At 32.5% G+C, this 23729-nt stretch overlaps 2 protein-coding genes across 3 annotated transcripts; both read right to left on the minus strand.

Annotated features, from left to right (window-relative positions):
* Positions 1 to 2952: 2952 nt before the first annotated feature.
* LOC100785373 (E3 ubiquitin-protein ligase SIS3) lies at positions 2953 to 9486 on the minus strand. Of its 2 annotated transcripts, XM_003549577.5 has the most exons (10): positions 9041 to 9486; positions 8903 to 8941; positions 8659 to 8725; positions 8464 to 8537; positions 5709 to 5847; positions 5537 to 5629; positions 5272 to 5337; positions 4298 to 4417; positions 3972 to 4085; positions 2953 to 3782 (listed from the first exon to the last, which is right to left on the minus strand). In XM_003549577.5, exons 1-10 carry the CDS (start codon positions 9067 to 9069, stop codon positions 3372 to 3374), a joined length of 1152 nt encoding a protein of 383 aa, XP_003549625.1. In that variant the 5' UTR covers positions 9070 to 9486; the 3' UTR covers positions 2953 to 3371. The 2 variants fall into 2 exon arrangements, with proteins under 2 accessions (XP_003549625.1, XP_006600649.1); XM_006600586.4 differs by lacking the exons at positions 8903 to 8941; positions 9041 to 9486 and having other exon boundaries at positions 5709 to 5937; positions 8659 to 8724.
* Positions 9487 to 15463: 5977 nt separating this feature from the next.
* LOC121173820 (uncharacterized) lies at positions 15464 to 17015 on the minus strand. Its single transcript, XM_041011122.1, has 4 exons — positions 16881 to 17015; positions 16736 to 16772; positions 16430 to 16632; positions 15464 to 15654 (listed from the first exon to the last, which is right to left on the minus strand). Exons 1-4 carry the CDS (start codon positions 16974 to 16976, stop codon positions 15622 to 15624), a joined length of 369 nt encoding a protein of 122 aa, XP_040867056.1. The 5' UTR covers positions 16977 to 17015; the 3' UTR covers positions 15464 to 15621.
* Between the last annotated feature and the right edge of the window lie 6714 nt (positions 17016 to 23729).

Consider the following 23729-nt stretch of genomic DNA (forward strand, 5'->3'; position numbering starts at 1 on the left):
CCCTGCTCCTTATATTTTAGCTCAATGAATCTCTTAACCTCCTCCTTGATGTGATTCAATTCCTCAACCCATAAACCATTAATAAAGACCCTCTTCAAATCATTTGCTATTCTCTATCAGTTTACTATTTTATGGAAAAATTTTGAATTCTCATCCTCCTCTTTCAGCCACCTTACTCTAGACTTTTTATATAGCAATGACTCATGTCTTCTAGAAATATTCCATAGCTCCTCAGTTGATATTTTCCACTTTTGAATTTCAGGATTTGTAAGTAACCATAACTCTGCCCTCCTATCCAACTCCCCCATCTCCTTAATCACCAATGTTTTCTTGCCCTCCATATCCCCAAAGACATCAACATTCCATCTACGCGGTTACCTGCTAAAGGAATATCCACTCTAAGCTCACCAAACGTATATCAATTCTACTGATTGTTGATCCTGCTGGGCTAAACCAAGTGAATTGCTTCCCTGCTAAAGGAATATCCAACTAATTCATATCATCTATGAACTTATTGAATTCCTTTATCTCCATTGAGTCATAAACCTGAATCCCCTTTGCTTCTCTTGTCTCTATCTTTCTCTCTAACAACATTAAAATCGCCTATAAAACAACGCAAACCATCTCCAATTGATGCTTTGATCCTCACCAACCTTTCCCAAAGACGTCTTTTTTCTAATAAAGCACATTGTGAATATATATTAAAAACTGTTACTGGAATAGGTTCACCTTTAAAGCATCCTCTAATCCCAAGATAGCCTTCCTCGGAGAATATATCAGACAAAACAAAATGATCCTTCCTCCATAATATTATTAATCCCCTACCTGTATTCCTAGACGGATAAGCCTTCCACTCCACTAAATGATCACCCCAAAGTATCATACACAACTTATCTGAGATTTGTTGCCTTTTTTTTCCTGCAAACATACAAAATCTGCTTTTTCAGCTTGTATTACTTTCCTCAGCTCTTTCCACTTAAACCTTCCCCCCAAACCTCTAGTATTCAAACTCAGTAACTTCATAATAGACCAGCAATATCCCTACTGATTTCTTCTCCCTTAATCTTCTGAATTTCGTTCGTATCCCTGGCCTCCATTTCTTTGGAAGTATTCACAAATCCCTTACCGTCACAACCAAATAACACACCTGCTACCTGACCCTTTTCCACAATTCTGCTCGCTTCTTGATTTTCAGCATGAATTTAAACAATCCTTCTGCTTTTTCTACGACCCATCTCTAATTTGGCTCTTATAGTTGAGCTTCCCGATACGCTATGTCTTCTACATCTTGGATCATAATCTGACATGTACACCTTTGTATCCTATTTAGCTGTGTATACTCCCTTCATCCTGTGGTGGAGGCCAACCATTGTCATCCATTAAACTTCTTGAGTCATCTGAATCTCCTTCCTCCCCCCTCCAACTGTCCACCGATGAAGCCCTTGATTCTATATCAAACCCTCCACTTTCTTTGCAACAACTCCTCTCTTCAACCATTTCTGTTTCCTCCAATAGTCTTAAGGGGAAAATGCGGCCAATAATGCACAACTTCTCAAATCCACTTATTTCCTTGCTCAGCGGAACACTCACCAAGAATAGCATAGGAGACTCTGGAAAGCATTTCTGTTTCTCTATCCATAGCTATAAAACTACCAAATGCAGTGGCCACCTTTGTGAAACATTCAGTATTCCACAATTGTAGCGGTAAGCCATATAGCATCTTAACCAGACCATTCTGCTACCCAATGCTATCTCTGGACTCCATGACTCAAACATGGTACCAAGCCAATTCTCTTCTCCTCCAAGTCATCTTGTCCAGCTGAGCCTCAAGATGACTTGGGTCATTGATATTTGCTTCTTGTCTTAGAGATAAAGAGATCCACAACCCTTCCCCATCTAAGAAAAATCTGCCACATCTGTTCTTCCTTAAAGTTCTCCGGGATATTAGAAAAGAAGAATGGAGTAACATCATCTATTTTCTAACATCCGTCTTTCATATTACCGTGATGATTGGTAACCACTCACTCTGCCATGATGACTTGAAATAAGATTCGCAAATAAGCATATACACTCAGGTCACACATGGAGTGTTACCTGAATAAATAAATAAACTCGAGCTTTCTTAATATGCATGAACGTAATATAAGTAGGTGGTATTCATAATACACTTTGCCAATAGGAACAATAGGCTCCCCAATTAACTTCACTGATACATATTCGAAAACATCAATATGAAGGATTTATTTCACTGCCCACATCATTCCAATGTCCAAATACTTATTCAAGAAATGTTTAATTTATTTTGAAGAAGAAGAAGAAGAAATGTTTTAATTAATTTGTTTACTAAACGATGATTATATAAAAATCAAGGTTTTGCCTTAATTAAAACCTGAAAAATATTTTATGAGAAATCAATCAACGACATTAGTACTTAATTTATTAAACTCTTTGCTAAACTAATTTCAAATCTTTTTTATTCATCATTCAACTTGATTTGTCTTAATTCATAAACTGAGATATTGAATGATTAAAAGAATCGCCTTACATAATTCTACAGTTTATATAAAATAAGAAATTAAAAAATAGAAAATTGATACATTAAGCAAGAAAAAAGTTAAGTAGGAATTGACACATAACACTATGTAATAAAACCTTATTTTATATAATTAATTTATAATTTATCCAAATAAATTCCTTTTACTTTGTTTAGAAAGTTTCAGAATCAAATTCATAAATAAGTTTAAATTTAATAAGAGCTTATTTAGTGTTTGACTAAACTATTTATCTATACACACCCTATATGTTAATAGATAAATGAAGCTGTTGACAAGTCTATGTTAACAGGTATTGATAAGTAGTATCCTAAAATGTCAATTCTTATAGAAGAGACAATATTATATTGCACATTGAATAAATAAAAATAAAATACACTAACAGAATAAAATGATCTTATTTACTCATTCAATCACAAATCAATTTATTGACTTTTACAAAATACCTACAAGCACTGCCTGTGTGTATAACCCTACACACCCTGCTGCCAAAAAAGTGTGAAAATATTTTATCCCCGAGTAGGAAGGTAAAAGGCAAAAGCAGAATTCAATATATAATTGGAATTTCAAACTCTCTTTACAAGTTATTATTAAACGTAAAGACAACTACACATTTGCAGCTCTAATCTATGTTAGTTAAGCCAAAAATTATACTTTGATTTTCCAAGTCCTACAACTCCAAGCTGCCCCGACAAGGAACTGACCCAATTCTTTATGTGGATCAAAACATCGTTTTTACAAGGGCCAGATATGGATATGCATTCTTCACCTTCTCAAGAATGGGTTAGAAATATAATAGGACTTCAGAAACAATGTAGCCTAACTTTGTGCAGAGGAATGACAGACAGTAACAGGCATGCATTCGACAGAAGAGGCTTGGTCTCCAGATGATGATGCATTTTGAGTCACAATTGATACAACGCCATTCTGAGCATTTTTCAACGCATTATCTATGTCACCAACTGGTCCTGCAATTTCAGCACGGACTGGACACAGAAGACCCTGCAATCTTAGCCGGTAACTTAGACTAGATGGTTGGCCTCTCACATATCTGGCTGTTGTCACAACACTGGCAGAAAATTGTTCAGGCTCAGCACGGAGACTGGACAGTGCACTAAGATCAAGGTTTGGGAAAACTGAGCAACGGCACCGAGGACATTTCACATTGAGCCTAAGCCACTCATCAATGCATTCAACATGAAAATTGTGAGCACAGGGCAGGCCACGGACCTGCATTAGAGTAAGTGTGAAACTAATTTTTCAGTTGTCCTTTACAATACACATTGCATCTCAACTTTCTAAAAAATGCAGGGATCCAATAATTCATGAGGTCAGATGAGGAGAACATTTTTCAGTAATAGATGGGCAAGTAGCACATGGCATGACCTGCTTGAGATCCTTAATTAGGAAAAAGCATACCTCATTCCCTACATAGAACTCTTCTAAGCAGATGGGGCATTCACTGCAATCAGTAGGAACAGCCTTTAACCTGAACTTTGGTAGTTCCAGAATTAAAGCTTCAACTGCTTCTCTCTGCGCCAAAATAATAACCAACACATTGTCAAAAACATAAAACAGATGGTGTGGCTAATTCATGAAATTCAAGCCATATATAATACATTCCATTAACTATGTGACAAACTGACAGTAAAGTTCACTCTGCTTAACAAAGAATAACATGATCTGTTACTTTACAGAAGTTCTAATATGAAATCAACAAGACTAGAAACATCAGTCAAAACTACCTGAGCTGGAGTTAGGTAAAGTCCTGGATGATATGCAGCAGCATCTTGGCCCATGCCCCTTGTTTCTTGGCCTGCGGCTTCAAATGCCCAATCAGGCACTCGGATCATGTCAACCAGAACCTAACAAAAAGAAAAGAGCAATTGTTACCATCTAATAATTGTAAAGTATGGATAATCAAACAGAAATTAATATGCATTTACATGGCTAAGAATATGATTACAGATCACACTTCAATCAACCTAGTATTTACAAATCTTTGAAATAAGAGAGAAATTTTACTCAATGAGTTAAACTTAAGTTTGCAAACTGAGTTTGCAAAAGTATCCCAAGCTTTGCTTCTCCAAAACTCAGTTTCCAGGTAAAATTTTACTCTCAAACATGCTTTTGGGGGGTACCCAAACATAACCCCAAACTGATTTTACTCTCAAACATACTTTTGAAACCATCCCAACAGAAATCCAAACACACCCTAACAGAACAACCAACTATAAAGCTGAACAGTGAAAGGAAGCACAATTCAATATATAATCTGGAAAATGTGCACAAAACAAAATAATCTAACAAGTTACCAGGCAGTCTCCAATTTGTAAGTGCTAGATTAGCGTAACTTCATAAAATGAAAATTATGACATGGTTCACAAAATCAAAACAAGAGTAAAATTAGAACAAAGCAATATGGACTCATACTCTCAGAGTATTTATTAGAAAAGATTGCACCAGACGATGAGCTAGCTTCAACAGTATGTCAGATTACATGTTATTCCAAACTTAACACATAACCGACTGTACCAACTACAAACTGAAGAGTAACACAGTCCCTTACTCCCTTTACTGGCAGAGGGGGGAAAAACAAGGAAACTTTTTCCAGGTGATTCAGAATATTGTTTAGAAACACTTATTTGATGCCAAACAGCAGTATCCACAATACACATAACTAACACAGTAACATATGCTGAGTAATGGTAAAACTTACCCCGTATTCAGATACAGGGATACCCTGTTGGGCACGCAATAAATGTGCTTGTCTTCGAGTCAACCACTGCAAAGAGTTAAACAAACCACAATGAGAGCAACGCTAACCTAGATATGAAACAACGAAGGAGAATAGTATTCTGTAGAAATTTCCTGTTGATGGGTTGTTCAGAAACAAGAAAAACATGACAAGCCAAACAAAAAGATTTGGCACACAGAAACAAGCTGTAAAAACATATAACAGGTAGCAATAGACCACTACTAACCTTCCCCAGAGACATGCAAGCAATGCAAAAGAGTCCACAGTAGCTAAAAAGTAACCAGATGAGAAAGCCCCATTTTTTACCCACTTCAGGCAACTGCAAGTAATTAATTGCATTGTGCATCAAAAGCTTGTTAACAAGAGTACACTGAAGGTAAAACAGGAATAAAACATACACAGTTCTTGGCACTGCTGAACCACAGGGTACCAATTACAGTCCAAGCCCAAAGAAATGGATAGAGAAGCAACACAAGGATTGAAAGGACAACTACTCTTCCACAGAAACGAGCATATCTCTGCTGCCACCCAAAATCTCTAGAAGCATACAAAGGGGGAGGGGGCATAAAAGCGCAGTTGAATTAGTACCAGGACTTGATGAATTAAAACATCATTTGACTTCATTTGCTGGATACAATACAAAAATTCAGAGCCATTTTAGTTGAGTTTCATAATATTATGAAATCAAAAAATCAGTCATCAAGCAAATGATCATAAATGATTTTGCACTTGAATGCTCAACAGCGAAGGGAGCGATTGTTTCAAGGTTAAAAATTTTATTCCCGAAAGTGAAATTGGGAATGTAATATTCCATGATTGTTGAGTTTTAAAATTTTATTACCAGGAATTGTTCATGCCCTGGGAAAGTAACAATACATTCTTATACTTTATTTTTACTCCCATGGTGAGCGACGTAGAAGTTATCTATGAAGCACCGATACGGACACGGACACCGGACACGACACGGACATGGACACGGACACGGACACGTGGACACCTGTAATGTCCAAAATATAGAACGTAGTACGGGTGTCGTGTCAGTGTTCGACACTAACACGGACGCGTGTCGGACACCAGACACGACAAGGGGCTGGGGTGTCCGTGCTTCATAGGAAGTTATATTCTCCATGGGAATATGGGAAGTTATTTGCTAACTCAATTATCACTTACATTTGTACTCATTTTTTAATTTTAAAAAACATTCCTTAGAATACTAAAATTTAATAAAATGTATTTTTAAATGTACTCAGAAAAGAGGGCGAGCCCTGGTGCAGCGGTAAAGTTGTGCCTTGGTGACTTGTTGGTCATGGGTTCGAATCCGGAAACAGCCTCTTTGCATATGCAAGGGTAAGGCTGCGTACAACATCCCTCCCCCATACCTTCGCATAACGAAGAGCCTCTGGGCAATGGGGTACGAAGTTTTTAAATGTACTCAGAAAAAACACTCCCAGTCATAGTATCCTTGAGAATGTAATTCTTGGGAATGCAATATTATACCTTGAAATAAATGCACACCCCCACCCCCTAAGAGAAATTAAGTGGAAAAACAAACTCAGGAAACTTCATTTTCCAGAACACATGAAAATAACCTTTCATAAAACCACAGGCCATTAATACTTTCCATAAACTTGTTTGTCCTCAGGTTCCCATAGTGCTATTTTAACTTCTAAACTTAAGCCATGCCACCAATTCAAGGCACTGTGTGATTCAGTCAAATTACTAGCCGACCTCAACAAATTTATCTCATGTTAAAATTAGAGCTATCCATACAATAATGGCAACACGAACCTATGGAGCACAGATGTAAACATGGACATGCAAGCACCAGCAATGTCCAAAATATATGACACCAGCACAATATATATAATAACATAAAAGTAAAAATGAGCATCATTTATAGAAGATCTAAATTAAGAATCATGATATATAAAAAACTTCGTACCCCATTGCCCAGAGGCTCTTCGCTATGCGAAGGTATGGGGGAGGGATGTTGTACGCAGCCTTACCCTTGCATATGCAAAGAGGCTGTTTCCGGATTCGAACCCATGACCAACAAGTCACCAAGGCACAACTTTACCGCTGCACCAGGGCTCGCCCTCAAGAATCATGATATATACACACATAAAATTAAATGAGCATAAAAGATCTAAATTGAGAATGAAATTGTTAAGTATTAATTTTCCCTGCTATAATGAGTCTCGCAAACAATACTAAGAGACATAATTATGCAATTTGAACAATTTGTTCCTCTACAAAAAGAATATAAAACAAGATGATGAACTGTTGAACTATTTTTCAACTTCAATCCATCCATCTACAACCAAAATCAAGATGCTCGTGCTTTTGTTTCTGATTTAAAAAAAAAATGGAAATTTTGGTATGGGCCGTATCCATTTTCATGTCCAGCCAAATGGAAGTGTCAGGTAGGTGTTAGAGTTGTAACCAGCCATGTCCTCCACATGTCAGCTGAATTTTTTTACTTTTATTTTTTTTCTACTAAAACACCAGAATGGAGTGTTTAACACACGTGATCAAGTGTTGGTGTCTTGGTATCTGACACATGTCAAACACTTGAATACACCTTCAACAAGCAGTTTGGTGCTACTGCTATGAGCACATTAGTTGCATGTAGAACTATAGAGATTGCATCAACAACATCCCCATGCTGTAAGTTGACAATCAACATTTGCACAATTATTTTAGATGAGGCACTAACAATACACTTTCCAACAAATTCTTTATTATTGACTAAAATTTATTAAAATCACAAAATTTTGGGTGACACTCATTCATTAATTAGGGAGTGAACCAACATTATTTATGAGTTTCAATAAATTCCAGCCAATAATAGTGTATTTGATAGAGTGTAATGCTAGCAATTCTTAGTTACAGAATGCAAGTTATTGCACATTCAGATATGGCTAATGAAGAACTGAAACATGTCAGACACACGGTGACATTTTGAACAGGGAGAAGTATCCGTGCTTCATAGATATGGCTAACCTTCAATTCAACATACCGAGAAACATAAAGAATGGTGAAACACCAAACCTTATCCATCATACTCTAATTTCAATTAAATTAGTGCATACAACCAATGTAAATTGAAGAAAACCAAAATATTTATATTAAAACATGGATGGGAGGCCTTACAAACCCATTCCTGCAGAAAGCCCGTTATCAACAAACATCAATACCCGGAAAACAAACACAGTGGTGTAGTCGACCTAAACACAAATGAAAGAAAAGGAGAGGGATCATTTACGAGGCTACCTTATCATATATGAAAAAATAGAAATAGATAGTGATATTGAAAGGAATAATTAAAACAAGGAAAGGAAACCCCACCACAATCCATATATGCAGCGGATACGTGCAAGAATGATACCGCTTCCAATTGATTGCCACAATAACTCTACAAGTAGTGAGGTTAAAGAACACACATTTCTTATTTATTTTTTCAATGTTTCTCACAGAACAGATTAAGATTAAATTAGAAAGTGGCTAGAGAAGGAAGGAATGATGAGGCAAGTGAAAATGTAGAATGGCAGCAAAATTAGGAAAATTCAGAAGCTGAATTGAGAAAGGATACACACTGGTGGCGAGCATGAACAAGAAAAAGCCATCGTACCTGCAAGGAATGAGTTACATTCAATCAAAACTGGAATAAAAAAAAAAAACAGAAGGCGATCTTGAAATCAAGCTCATACGAGAGAGAGAATTAACTAACCACTTGAAATCGACGCCTCTGATGGCCATAGGAATTGGTTCAGAGAAACCCTAGGAAGAAGAAGCGGCGTGGTATTGGAGGATGGTCCTTAAGCAGCGGGAAAATGCATGAAACGGAGTCGGAGAAAAATGCAAAAGAAGATGAAAATAGGGAAAAGGGGGAAAAAAGATGAGTGAAGTGAAAGGATTAGAAAAGGAGAAAAAAGGAGTGAGAGAGGATGAACTAACACAACACACACGCAAAGCACCGCCAACGGCACATTGACTTGTGATGATTTGTTTGTTTGAGTGTGCGCGTGTTGCACACTGTACTCCTTCGCATTTACTACACGTTCACCATCTCCAGAGCTACAAAGTGGTCACCTTTACTTTGTTTAGTTTTAATTTTGGCGTGTCTCTCTGTGTGTCTACGTGGTCACTCTCCTCACTTCAGTTTTACTTTTTTCCCATTGCATTATCAGATACCAAAGAATTGCTTTTAGGTATATAGTTCTATTATTCTTATTTCTTTCATTTTGTTCATAATTCAAACAAACTATAATTCTCAACTTTGTTTTGTTAAGAACAAAAACAATCTACTAATACATATTTAGTACTCAACAAGCTAAGAGCATGTTTGAGTAAACGCTTGCAGTCCCAGAATTATGTTTGCAAACAAATTTATTTAAAGTCTATCTTTTAGTGTTTGATTGATCCATTAAATATCTATTGGATTGTGCATCAGTTGAATAAAAAATTTCAAATTCTAAATTCATACAGCATGATAATGTGTATTCGTTGAACTTATAATTAAATTAGACACACCTTGAGTGTGTGTTTATAATTCCCTTCCGTTAAACTTAACATCAATCCATCTCCCCTCACTTCCTTTTGTGTTTGCTGTTTTGGAAAGTAAAATTCTGTTTAGAAAACTTTAAACAAACATCCAAACAGACCGTAACTTTTATAGGACTTTCCTGCAACTGAAACTACTCTATTTCTCTCTAACCTTTCTTCATTCTATTTATTTATTTATTTATTTTGCAGCATAAGTGCATATGCAGGAGATAAACCATTTTGGATCAAACCTTTTAATGCATGAAGCACCGCATTTAGATTAAAAAAAACTAAAAAAATGCTAGTTATTTAATACAAGCTATATCTTTTTTTTTTGCTAAATAAAAAAATACAGCTTGTATTAAAAACAAAAAAAAAAGCTGTATCTAATATCGATACTGTTTTGTTAGCTAAAAAAATATCCATACTTTTAAAAAAAATAATTAATGTGATATAATATTAATGTAATTTTACTTATATTTAGAGATAAAGTCGTTGATATAAATGGTAAGCACTGATTAATATTTAATTTATATGATATTGTAATAAATATTACTATTAATAAAAAACGCGTTCTAAAAAGATGGTGGCATTTGGAAAGATGGGGCTGATGCGATAATGATATTCCAAGTGCAAGAAGTCTTACGTATTGATGGAGAAGGGTATAATTGATGGGTGCCTGTTTTTGGTTTTGTTTGGAAAGTTTGGTGGTTTCTCTGCCTTTGTAACCTGGGTTATGATATATTTTACTGATTTTACGGTAAAATAGTGAATAACCTTCTTTATTTTTGTTACTTTCTCAGGTATATTATTGTATATGGATTTTAGGTACCCTTGTACCTATTTTAATATATTGTATTTTGCTGAGAAAAATAAATTAAATAAATAAAACACACAACAACTCCAACAAATGAAGTTGTATTAGTAATTTAAATAAGACTTAAATTAATTTTTCTCCCTACAATTTAGCATTATTTCATTTTTGTTCCTGAAAAAAAATTATTTTAATCTTTATAAAATGTGTTTATTTTATTTTTTTTCTTAAAATATCTTACATAACACTCTTGGCAGTAAAAAAAGTGTTTTGAGTAATAAAAAACGATATTTAAAATACTTTAAAGACGAAAATAAATTAAACATATTTTATAAACATTAAAATAAAAAAATAAAATTATAAGAACAAAAATAGAAAAATGTTAAATTGAATGAACAAAAATGTATTTAAGCCTTTAAATAATTATTTAACTCTGGCCATAAATGGTTTTTCTATTTTCAGCATATATGATTTTTCTTAACTTAAAATATCTTACATAGCAATTATGAATTATGGTTGAAAATTACAAAACAAACCTACGGGTAACTCCATTAACAGAAGCAATAATCTCTGCTCCCATTTCTTTCAAATCAAAAGCTGCTTTGATGGACTGTTTCTTCCCTCTTTATCCACTCACCCGCTCTCACCAGAAAATGGCATTGATATTGCTCTGAACATTTTCTTCGCATCAATGGCAGAGCTTTACCACCTTATCAACAGCAACATTACAGACAGGAGCAGCATCTTGCAACTACGACACACGAATTATCGTTTTAGTGGACAAAATGATATTTACGGCATTTATCTTCAAATTTTAAAGCTTAACATATTATATCAAAAAATATAATTTACTTAAATTTTGATAGTTCTTTTCTGAATATTTTATTTTCATAATATTTTAAATTTAAATGTCTTATTTTTTTAATTAATTTATTTCAATATAATAAATTATTTATTATTAATGATAAATAAAGCTTTATATACTCCTACAAAATGAAAAAGTTGATCATTTAGATTTTTTTTAGCAATCATAGCAATAAGAATCGAATATAAGTCTTTGTGCATATATATTACTCAAATCACCAACCACTGGTCGCATATGTTTGATAAATTGCAAATTTGATTTATGTCATATTTTTAAGTATATTTTTAATGAATTTTACTTTAATAATTAGTTAATTCAACTTTGAATTTTCAGTTTTAAAGAATAATATTTTATGAATTATTCAAATTTTTTATTAAATTATGTGACTTCTTATGCGCTAAATATTTATTTTTTGATAATTTTTTATTCTTATATATTATTTTAAAATTTTATTTTATTTTATTTTAAATATTTTTATAGTTTATAAATTGAAGAAATAATTTTTAGATGAATTAAATTTTAATATTATTAGAATCTTAAATTGAATTTAATTTTAAAGTTTTACATTTTGACGCGCCAAATCAATAAATAGTCTATGTCTTGATTTTGACAATTTATTTTCATTATTTTCTTCTCAGTTTTAAAAGGTTTATCTCTTTAGTTAATTAATATTTAACACAATAAGATATTTATTATTAATAATGAAAATATTTATAATTCTTTTTAATTTTTATTTATAAATGTTATTTAGATTTTTAAAAAACCGTACAATGCACCTTCAATTGTTTTATTCACAGTTTTATCTAAATTTGAAAACACTTGTAAAGTGCATTAGAAACTTGTTAACTAAATTATTTATTAAGTGTATCTTGAATGGATTATAAATATTTTTCTCATTAATTAGAATTCAGATCATAGTTTCCTATTTTGTGTGAAATTAATATTTTTACTAGACTCAACCATCTTTGGTTATATATTATGATTTTTCTTAGTATCATATATTACTCTGATTTGCTTTTACTCTGAAGCTTGATATAACTCAAACTAAAATGTTGAAATTGGTTTCAATTAATATAAATAATTGGTTTCTTTTGTGTTAAATTTTCTTTTTTTAAAATAATAAAAAAAAAACAGATGAAAATTCAATAAGGGAAAAAGGGCTTAATAGTTAAGACATTACAGCTGTCACACCCAAGGATATGAATTAATAAAGTATAACTTTGCTATATCGTCTACAACTAAATTAACATTTCAAGTTTTCAACAACTCAATAAAAATTGAAGTCTAAAGTAAAATTTGAGAAAAACTTTATTTATTTTAAATAAAGAAAATATATCTAAATTCTTTTAGTTAATAATAAATATTTTTTTGATAAGTTTTCTAATTAATTTGTTCTTTGGCCTCCCATGTCAAAGGTGAATCACACAACTAGCTAGATAAATAGCTATATGAAAAAGCCTTGAAGATGAGTTGGTTAATGTCCACGTACGCCTGATTAAGAAGGATATCACTCTCAAAAATCGTATTTTCCGAGCAGTCACCACCACAAGAAGGACAGCTAAACTCTTCTTTTAATTAAGTTGTCTCTTAATAGGTATCGAGAGAGAGCAAATAGTGTTTCTAATACAAATATTTAAAAACAAAAAAAAATGAATTATCATTTTTTAAATTAAAAAGTGAAAATAAAAAATAATCACAGAAAATTAAAAACAAAAGTAATGCTTCTTTAGAATCAATTTAGTTTAGGGAAACGTATCTTTTTGTTTTTTTAGTTTTAAAAAATATTTACATTATTTCATATATATTTTTAGAATATAAAAGATTTAATTGCACATTTTAGTACCCAATTATTATTACTTTACGAATTTATCACCCAAGTTTTATTTTATTTTAATATCACCGTGTTTATTAATTGTTGCACATTTTATTGATATCGTAAATGTGTATCAAAGTATGGACGTCATTTTTTTAAAAACCAACATCATTTTATTATCAATATGATAATACAATGCATAAAAATTATATATATATATATATATATATATATATATATATATATATATATATATATATATATATATATATATATATATATATATATATACACGATGATGATATACTATGTAAAAAAATTGAGCAGTAAAATTCATAAAACAAGTATAATCAAAAGAAAAATAAAATAGTTTCCCAGATGCTTATCTGAAAAAATGTTTTCTCAAAGGGAGTAATTTTCGACACTTAAAAATGTTAAATGGCACCCGGCCAAGATACAGAGAAAAGATATAGGTCTTGACTAGCTGAAAGTTGAGAAATTAAATGGAAGGTAGAAGGTGAAAAATTAATTTATTAAATTATAAATATTCGATAAAATTAATTGTTAAAGTAGTTAAAAAATATAAAATAATAAAAATAGATATATTTATATTTTATTATTTTATGTTATATTTTTTATGTTAAGTATTCTAGTATTAATCTTATATTTTTTCTTAAAATATTTTTAGTCAAGTTTAAAATAATGTGGAAAATACACTTAAGTGGTCATTATTTTATTATGTTAATTAGTGTAATATTTAAAACAAATCATCTAATATAAAATTATTCAAAAAATAATAGATAAATATATAGTGTTGAAATAATAAATTAAATATTATAAGTAATAAAATGGTTAAAATAAATAATGTAACATAAAAAATGAAAATATAATAACAAAAAAAAAAACTATCATGTATCATTATTAATGTCTTGATTTATGATGCTAAATTAATAAAATAAATAATATAATTATTAAATTAAAAATGTAATATCATTACGAGGAGAAAAAAAAGTTAGTGTACACGTTTGAAAACAAAATAAGGATATGCATGTTTGAAGGAAAAAAGGAAACAAATGAACACTGATACATTAAACTTATATGAATGAGTAAAAAAAAACAATAAAACTTTGATTTATTTTAAAAGGGCAAGCAATGATAAATATATTAAGGATAAAAAAAAGAAATTATAAAAAAAAACTAGACATAAAAAACTAGCATTTTAAAAAGCATTATTTCAAGTAATGTTTTAAAAAATAGGTAGAAACTATTGAAAAAAGCTTGTTTACTAAATAGTTAAGTGAATTTTTCAACTAATACAAAAATTATAAATTAGTTTAAATGTCTTATAGAATATAATCATTATAGGTAACTTTTTAATTATCTACAAATGTTAGCTTTAGAATATTAGTTTTGTTAGCAAAATGAATTGAACTCTGATTTTTCTCCTTTTATCTTCTCTTTTAAGCTTCCATTTCATAATTAGGTGGGTTTTTTTAAAAAAAATGAATGTACAAATATAATTGTCCTTTTCCAAATCATATACTCACTCTTTTGTTCCAAATTATATGACTTCTTTCTTTATCTAAAAAGAGGTAATGTTATTATGTTAGAAAAGAGAGAATCATAAGAAATTAATAAATTTTCGCTTCACTTGTTTGGTTTAATAGAAAACTGAAAACAAAGAAAACATTTTTCTTATGAAGACATATTTGCTCTTATATATGTAGATTTTTTAAAAATAGAAAAAAAATAAAAAGATTATAATTATAATTTTAGTACATCTAACAAAAAAATTTCTCACTTCCCCAGAGAAGAGATTTTTTGGTGGATCACACACAAATATTTTTGGTGTGTTTGAAAAAAAAAGAAAAGAATATTTTTTTTTAAAATTCACACCTTTTATCTTCTATCTTAATTAATTTTTTTATTTTTATTTTATCTATTTTTATTCTTTAAATCAAACATATTCATCATCACTTCTCTACTTCTCTCGTCAATGAAACGATTTAAAAACTCTTTTTCTCTTCTACTTCTGTCATCTCATTTTTTCTCTCTTCTCAATTTCTATTAAAAAAAACAAAATAAAGCGTAAATAAATGACATAAGACTTTAGTACTAGATATTTTCGAAACACACAACACGTACTCCAAGGAACAGCCAAACAATGCCGGTTGTTGCCGCAAAAATAAAATTCAACGAACAAGCGCGTTACACACGTGTGTAACATTTCTAAAACATAAATTTCAACTATATTCCAACGTAAACGTCTCCTACTTATTTAGTTGCTTGACGCATTTGGGAATTGACCTGCATTCAATTATTGCATTAGTTTTCATGAATCATTATCGGGGTAAAAAGAAGTAGATCACTACTGATATTTAAAAAAACTGATACAATATTATCGTTGGTCTAGTATCTATAACTACGAGTAAATCTACAGGGCTTGGGTAAAAATAAAATGGAAGAATTCGAATTTTAAACTTCTAACCCATTAGCAATGTAGTATTGCCAATGAAAACAACCACTAATATATTGTTGATTTTAAATTTTGATAAAAATTAATATAGGTAAAATTAACTTTAAAGAAATATTTTTTAATAAATTTAATTTGCATTTGAATAAAGAAAATTAAAAATAAGTTGAGAAGAGTACAACAATGTGTTTGAAATGTAAATAAGATAATGTAAATCAAATTCTATATCCACTACAATTTTTAATTTTTACAGAGTTAACTTTCTCTAACACACAAGTTATCTGAATGAATGTAATTATTTTTTTTTAAAAAAAAATTGTCCTCTACAATTAGTTATAGAAATAACTAAACGAGCATTAAGATCAATATATGAATATTAAAACATTAGCTTTGATTTGAGAGGAAAAAGAAATTTTTACAGAGTTAACTTTCTCTAACACAATTCATCTGAACGAATGTAGTTGTTAAAATAATTGTTAATTAAAACAATTCACATAAAGCAACATATAATATTATAGTATTTTAGAATAGTTGTTAATTAAAAATTAGTAAAATTCCCTTCACTACACTGCATGTTTGAAAATTTGAGTATTTAAAGAAACAATTCACCTTTAAAGACGTTAGTAAAGATTTCTGTACTGCAGAATCAGCACCCTCCTTATCGATTCTCTCTTGTAGAATATATAATTGCTTCACAACATTCATCTTCTGCTGATTCTTTAGACAAAAAATAAGAAGAAAATTTAATACTGGGTATATATTATTCTTCCTTCTTGATGTCCAGGCTTTGCCAATTTCAGTTTGGAACTTCCCTGCAAATGTGGAATTTCTTTTTGTTAACAAACATGATATCTAGCCTCAATCATTCAACTTCAGAACATAAATTAATAAATCACACTTTGAAGAAAATCATACCAGCAATTGACCAGAAAAATTCATCCAGATCCTTCCCCTACTCTACAAAAAGTCGTGGGAGAATAAATTTCAGAAGATCTAGACCATATGGATTTTACACAGAAACAAATCTACAAACGAAAATGACAATCATCAAAATACCCACTCGATATGGAAGGCCAAGGACCAGGAACACGAAGAGGGGATTGAAGAAACGAAGCGGAACTAACCGAGCTTGAAGAAAATGGAGAGACCGAAGCATGTGTCCTTAAGCGGCGAGTTCTCGTCCTTGCTGAGGAACAGGAAGTTCTCTGGCTTGAGATCCCTGTGCATCACTCCCATGGTGTGGCAATCGTGGACCACCGTCACAATCTGGCGGCACAGGTTGGCGGCGGCATGCTCGGGGTAATGGCCCTTGGCGATGATCCGGTCGAAAAGCTCACCGCTGCCGCAGAGCTCCATGATGTTGCGGTGACCGGTGAGGTGGTGCATGATCTTTCACCTCTCACCGAACATCCTCCAAGTTGTCGTGGGTCACAAGAGAGTGTCACGGCCCTGTTCGTTGGAAATCCTAAGCACAAGAGAGTAAAGGAAGAGACATGTTGCGCGTCATTAAAAATCCCACTTACTTCTGAGATAATTTTTACAAAATGGTCTTAGGATAACATTATCTTCGTTAAAAAATTGTTAAAAATAGTATAATTTAAATGTAATTGTCCAATTTTGTTAGTATGTGAAATACATTAGAGGTTAGTTATAATAGTTGGGTTGATAACCAACTATGGTTAAGCCTTACTTAGTGTATAAAAACAACATGTAAATCCTGGTCATACGTGTGTGATTAGTTTTTGAGGCATTTTAATTCTCATTCACAAGTTTGTTATTGTTGTGTTATTCAAGCTCTCTCCTTCTCTTGTTTGATTCTTCCAAAAACCACAACCAAGAAGAGTAGATTAACTCCAACAATTGGCACCAGAGCTACACTATCCACGGCAGCGTATGGCGATGTTGAAGAACAACAACCAAATCCCAGCGAAGCTACCAATCTTCGATGGAACCAACTATGAGAGGTGGACGACGCAAATGAAGGTGATATTCAGATATTAAGGCGTGCTTGATATCATAAGCACCGACGTCATACCATTAGAGACGAACCCCACGGAGGCACACAAGGCAACCCATCGTGAACAGATGAAGAAAGATGATAAAGCAATCTTCCTAATTCATCAATGTGTGGATTCAAATGTCCTGGAGAAAATCACTGACTATGAGACGACCAAAGAAGCATGGGATGTGTTGGCTACAACTTATGCCAGTGACAAGCAAACCAAGAAGGTGAGATTGATGGCACTCCGGTGTCAACTGGGTTTGCTTCAAATGGAATCAAACGAAAAGGTGGCGCAATTCATAAACAGGTTAGTGATTCTTGCAAACCAAATGAAGAGTTGTGGTGAGGTGGTGATCGATTCGATGAAGGTGGAAAAGGTACTCACCGGTTTAACACCAAACTTTGATCATGCTGTCTCTGTAATTGAACAATCAAAGGACCTAGAAACGTTGAAATTGGAGCAATTACTGGGTTCTTTGGAAGCACACGAGTTAAAGATGAAGAACAGAGAAGATATTAAGAAAAAGGAGAAGGATTCCAAGAAAGTCCTATTTGCTAAAAATAAAAAAAAAAGGTGGTGGTGATTCTTGGAAGAATAAGAAAGGGAAAGGCAAGTGGAAGTATAACAAACAAGAAAACAATGGTTCTAAAAGTGAGAATCAAAAGAAAGAAAGAGAAAACAATGGAAAGGGAAAGAAGAAATCAAAGGAGCACATTCAGTGCTATAACTATCAAAAGTATGGTCATTATGCAGATGAGTGTAGTAATCCTAAAGTGCCTAGAAAGAGGGGTGAAGAAGCACAACTCGTGCGTGACTCTGTTGATGAAGAAGAAATGTTAATGGCCATTGTTAACAGTGAAACACACAATGAGGAATGGTGATATTTGGACACTGACTATTTAAACCATATGACAGGACATAAAGATTGGTTCTGTGAAATTGATGAAACAGTGAAAAGAAGCATCAAATTTGGTGATGGCAGGTAAGTAATGGCTAAAGGAATTGGCAAGGTGGCCATAAGAAAAGTAGATGGGAGCAAGGTGACTATCAGTGATGTCCTATATGTTCCTAACATGGAAAACAATCTGCTAAGCTTGGGACATTTGCTAGAGAAAGGATTCTCAATTCACATGGAAGGTGAACACATGGAAGTAGTTTATTCTAATGGGACATGTGTCTTGAAAGTTGTTGTGTATAAGAACAGAACATTCAAGCTGGGTGTGAGCACCATTGAGCAGAAGTGCTTGACTGTTCAAAGCAATGACAATGTGTGGAAGTGGCATAGAAGACTTGGACATTTGAACTTCAACAGCCTAAATAAGCTGCAAAAGAAGAACATGGTTGTGGGACTACCTTCAATTGAAGTACCAAGGCAAGTGTGTGGTAGATGCTGCGAAGGAAAACAACCAAGTAAGACTTACAATGCAGTAGTTCCAACTAGGGCCAAAGAGAAGCTTGCAGTGATTCACTCTGATGTGTGTGGCCTATTTGAAATCAAATCTCATAGAGGTAACTTGTATTTTGTCTCTTTTATAGATGACTTTACAAAGAAAATGTGGGTTTACCTGTTACAGAGAAAGAGTGAAGTATTTGTAACATTTAAATCATTCACGTTACTAGTTGAAAAACAATATAGTTGTTCAATTAAAATGCTTAGAACTAATGGAGGAGGAGAGTACACTTCACTTGAATTTGAGAATTTTTGCAAGGAAGAAGGAATAATTCACGAGGTAATGGCTCCATACACTCCTCAACACAATGGAACTACTGAGAGAAGGAATAGAACACTGCTAAATATGGTTAGATGCATGTTGAGAGAGAAGTATCTTCCACATGATTTCTGGGCAGAGGCAGTATCCACTGCTGCTCACATCTTGAATAGATGTCCTACAAAGAGGCTTAACAATTTTACACCAGAAGAAGCTTGAAGTGGACTCAAGCCTAGTGTGAAACACTTCAAGGTATTCGGCTCACTCTGTTACAGGCATATGCCTGAACAGAATAAAAGAAAACTGGACTCAAGGGCTCAAACCATGATCTTGGTAGGTTATCACAGTACTGGGGCCTATAAACTTTTTGATCCCTTGAGCAAGAAAATTGTAATAAGTAATGATGTGATTGTGGATGAGACAAAGGAATAGGACTGAAACATTGGTATGGAAAGACAAACCAATGAAACAGTAAAAGTTGAACTGGGAGGAGAAGAAATACATGATGAAGTTCAGATTGACAATGAGCAATATGTGAATGATGAGCAAAATGTGAATGATGGGTCAGATGTGATTGGGGTTGTACCTTTGAGAAGGTCACTAAGACAGATATCTCCACCAGTGAGGTTTCAAGACTATGTTGTCTTCCCTGATGCTGCTAGCAATGTTAATGGTGAGTTGATGAAGGCCATGGAAGAGGAATTTAGATCAATTCAGAAAAACAAAACTTGGGAAATGGTGAATTTACCAAGTAATAAGAAAGCCATAGAAGTGAAGTGAGTTTTCAAAACCAAAGTCAAGCCATCCGGTGAAATTTTCAAGTATAAGGCAAGGCTAGTTGCAAAAGGTTTCTTGCAAAAGCCTAGTCTTGATTTCAATGAAGTATATGCCCCTGTAGCTAGAATTGAAACAGTGAGACTCATAGTTGCAATTGCTAGCATGAGGAAATGGACAGTGAGTCAACTAGATGTGAAGTCTGATTTTCTCAATGGTCCATTAGAAGAAGAAGTATACACAAGGCAACCACCTGGCTATAAGAAGATAGGCATGGAAGATAGGGTAATGAAGCTGAACAAAGCCCTATATGGCTTAAAGAAAGCTCCACGAGCCTGGAATAAGAGGATTGATGGATTTTTGCAGAAGCAAAAGTTTCTAAAATGCACCACTGAACATGGAGTGTACTTGAAGGACTGTGGAGTAACTGGTGTAGTGATGCTATGCTTGTATGTGGATGATCTTCTTGTCACTGGTGATAGCAAATAGGAGATTGACAGGTTTAAGAAGGAAATGTGGATGAGTTTGAAATGTATGATATAGGCAGAATAGCTTATTTCCTAGGTATGGAATTTGTGACAACTAAGAGTGGCATGTTCCTTCACCAAAAGAAATATGCAACTGATATATTGAAAATGTTCAATATGCTTAATTGCAATTCTCTGCTACCACTCCTTGTGAACTATGAATAAAACTGTCTACTGGTGAAGACACAAACTTGGTTGATTCAACACTATATAGGTAACTCATTGGCTTATTAAGATATTTGTGTAATTCTAGGCCAGATATCACCTATGGAGTTGGTTTGGTTAGTATATTCATGAAGAAACCTTGCAAGGATCATCTACTTGCAGCTAAGAGAATTCTTAGATATGTGAAGGGCACACTAGAATGTGGAATTTTGTTTCCTACAACAAAAGAAAATTTTGAGATAGAAATTATTGACTACACAGATGCAGATTGGAGTGAAGACATTGGTGATAGAAAGAGCACATATGGGTACATGTTCATGCTTGGAAATGCTCCTATATCATGGTGTTCAAAGAAACAAGAAGTGGTGGCATTATCTAGTTGTGAAGCTGAGTACATCTCAGCTGCTTTTGGTGCAAGGCAAGCCCTTTGACTAGAAATGTTACTGGAAGAGCTTAACATCAAGTCTAATAATGTAATGAAGCTCAGGATTGATAACAAATCAGCCACAGACCTTACTAAGCATCCAATAGCTCATGGACACAGTAAGCATATAAAGATAAAATATCATTTTCTTCGTGACCAAGTTAACAAGAACAAACTAACACTTGAGCATTGCAGAATTGAGGAGCAGTTTGCATATATGCTAACCAAAACTTTGAAACCTAAGAGACTTGAAGAAATGAAGAATAAAATTGGGATGCACAAATTGACATATTTGAATTAAGGTGGTGTGTTAAAAATAGTATAATTCAAATGTAATTGTCCAATTTTGTTAGTCTTTGAAATGCATTAAAGTTTAGCCATAATAGTTGGGTTGGTAATTAACTATGGTTAAGCCTTACTTAGTATATAAAAACAGTCTCTAAACCCTGATCATATGTGTGTGATCAATTTTTGAGGCATTTTAATTCTCATTCACAAGTTTGTTATTGTTCTGTCACTCAAGTTTTCTCCCTCTCTTGTTTGATTCTTCCAAAAATCACAACCGAAAAAAGTAGATTAACTCCAACAAAAATTTCATATTTATAAAATTATCTCTCTCTTATATATTATCAAATGCGCATGGTAAAAAATTGTTTTTTAAATAGTGATATTTTTATTATTCTATAAAGAGAGGCGAGTAACCAACGACTCCTTCAAGTTCTACAACTCTATAATAATCTGCAGAAAGTTTTTAAAACTTACGGCGGCGTCAAATTTGACACCGACGCCGATAATTTTTTCAGTTACCAGAATTGCGTCGTTAAATGTTGGCAACTACTTGTACTTGCTCCAAGCTGTGAAATTGAAGTCCTACGTTGCCACGGTCGTGATTCAACGTCCGAATTATAGGACAGGTTCGGGTTCTTCGTTGCGTCATTGCAAGAGTACTTGTCCCAGCAAAATAAATAACATGGATCACGTTTTAACAAGAGTTGTAATAATCAATTATGATTTGAACCGTACCTCAAATTAATCATATTTTTTAAATCCACGATTTCAATGCATGGAGAGAACCGACAAAGAAATTTTACAGTAATTCATGATAAGAAGCTAGCTTCCGAATCCAGGCTGGTTGAATGCTATGAACTAGATTTCTTATTTTCTTTCCTTCCGATCAAAATTAGAGTGCATGCTCAATTTTCACTCATAGATTTGGATTATGGCTTGTCAATTAATTTTTATAATACATTTTTTTCCATAGCTGTTTGGTAATGATTAAACTTTTCAACATTTAAAAAAAATTGTGTTAGTTATTTCATAACACTTTGTCATCAATGAGTTATTTTATTTTAGTTTTTAAGATTACTTGTATTTGAATATACGTTGGACATTCGAGTACCATTCAATTAGATAAGATTCAGAGCCGTGGCTATGGCAACGCCAATGAGGCCATTGTCTTAATTAGGCCCTCCTCCAAACTCTTAGTTTACAATAGTTGATAATTTTTTTTAAAAAAGAATGAATTAAAAGAAATATTATATCAATCTTAAATTTTTTAGTAAATATTAATTTAATATTAGTAGTTTTAAATTGTTTCGTGAAACAAATATAATCAAATAAGTACTAACAAAAAACTAATTAATATTTTATTAGAAATATTAAATTATATTTAAAAAAATTAATTCATTTTACATGCATGTAATATTTACATAAGATTATTAATACTAGGAATTGTTGTCATTTTTGAAAGAAAATAATATTTTTTTAAATTAACTTGAGATAACTATATTGTAAAGATATTAGTTGAATGAATTCGTATAGAATGAAATGTTTAAATTGCTTAATTATTAAATTTTAATTAACAAAATTTCAAATACAAAATTTGTCTAAGGCCGAAAAAAATTCTAGAATCGCCCTGATAAGATTCATCACCGTACAATAAATATAGGCGTATATTTGAAAACAATTAAATTTAATTAAATAATTGCTTTCTTTTTAAAGGTATGCTTCAAAAAATGATTAAAATAAACATTTTTTTGAAATAAATAAATTAGATCGTACAGTATACACTAAATATATAAAATTTTAAAGCACTTTAAATAGAGATAGCATGATCTTGTATAACCTTATCACAATCATAAAACATTCACTGTCTGGATAATTAAATTATTCTTCTTTTAAGGAACACCATGCATTGAAATATTATATCGAATATCTAATTTAAATTGAATTGAGTAGGATAGAATCATAGTAAGTGACAAATTTTTTTCTTAAATTTTTATGCAGGTGACCTTTATTAAGATTTTG

The sequence above is a fragment of the Glycine max genome, chromosome 17, assembly GCF_000004515.6.
Source record: "Glycine max cultivar Williams 82 chromosome 17, Glycine_max_v4.0, whole genome shotgun sequence".
Lineage (NCBI taxonomy): Eukaryota > Viridiplantae > Streptophyta > Magnoliopsida > Fabales > Fabaceae > Glycine > Glycine max.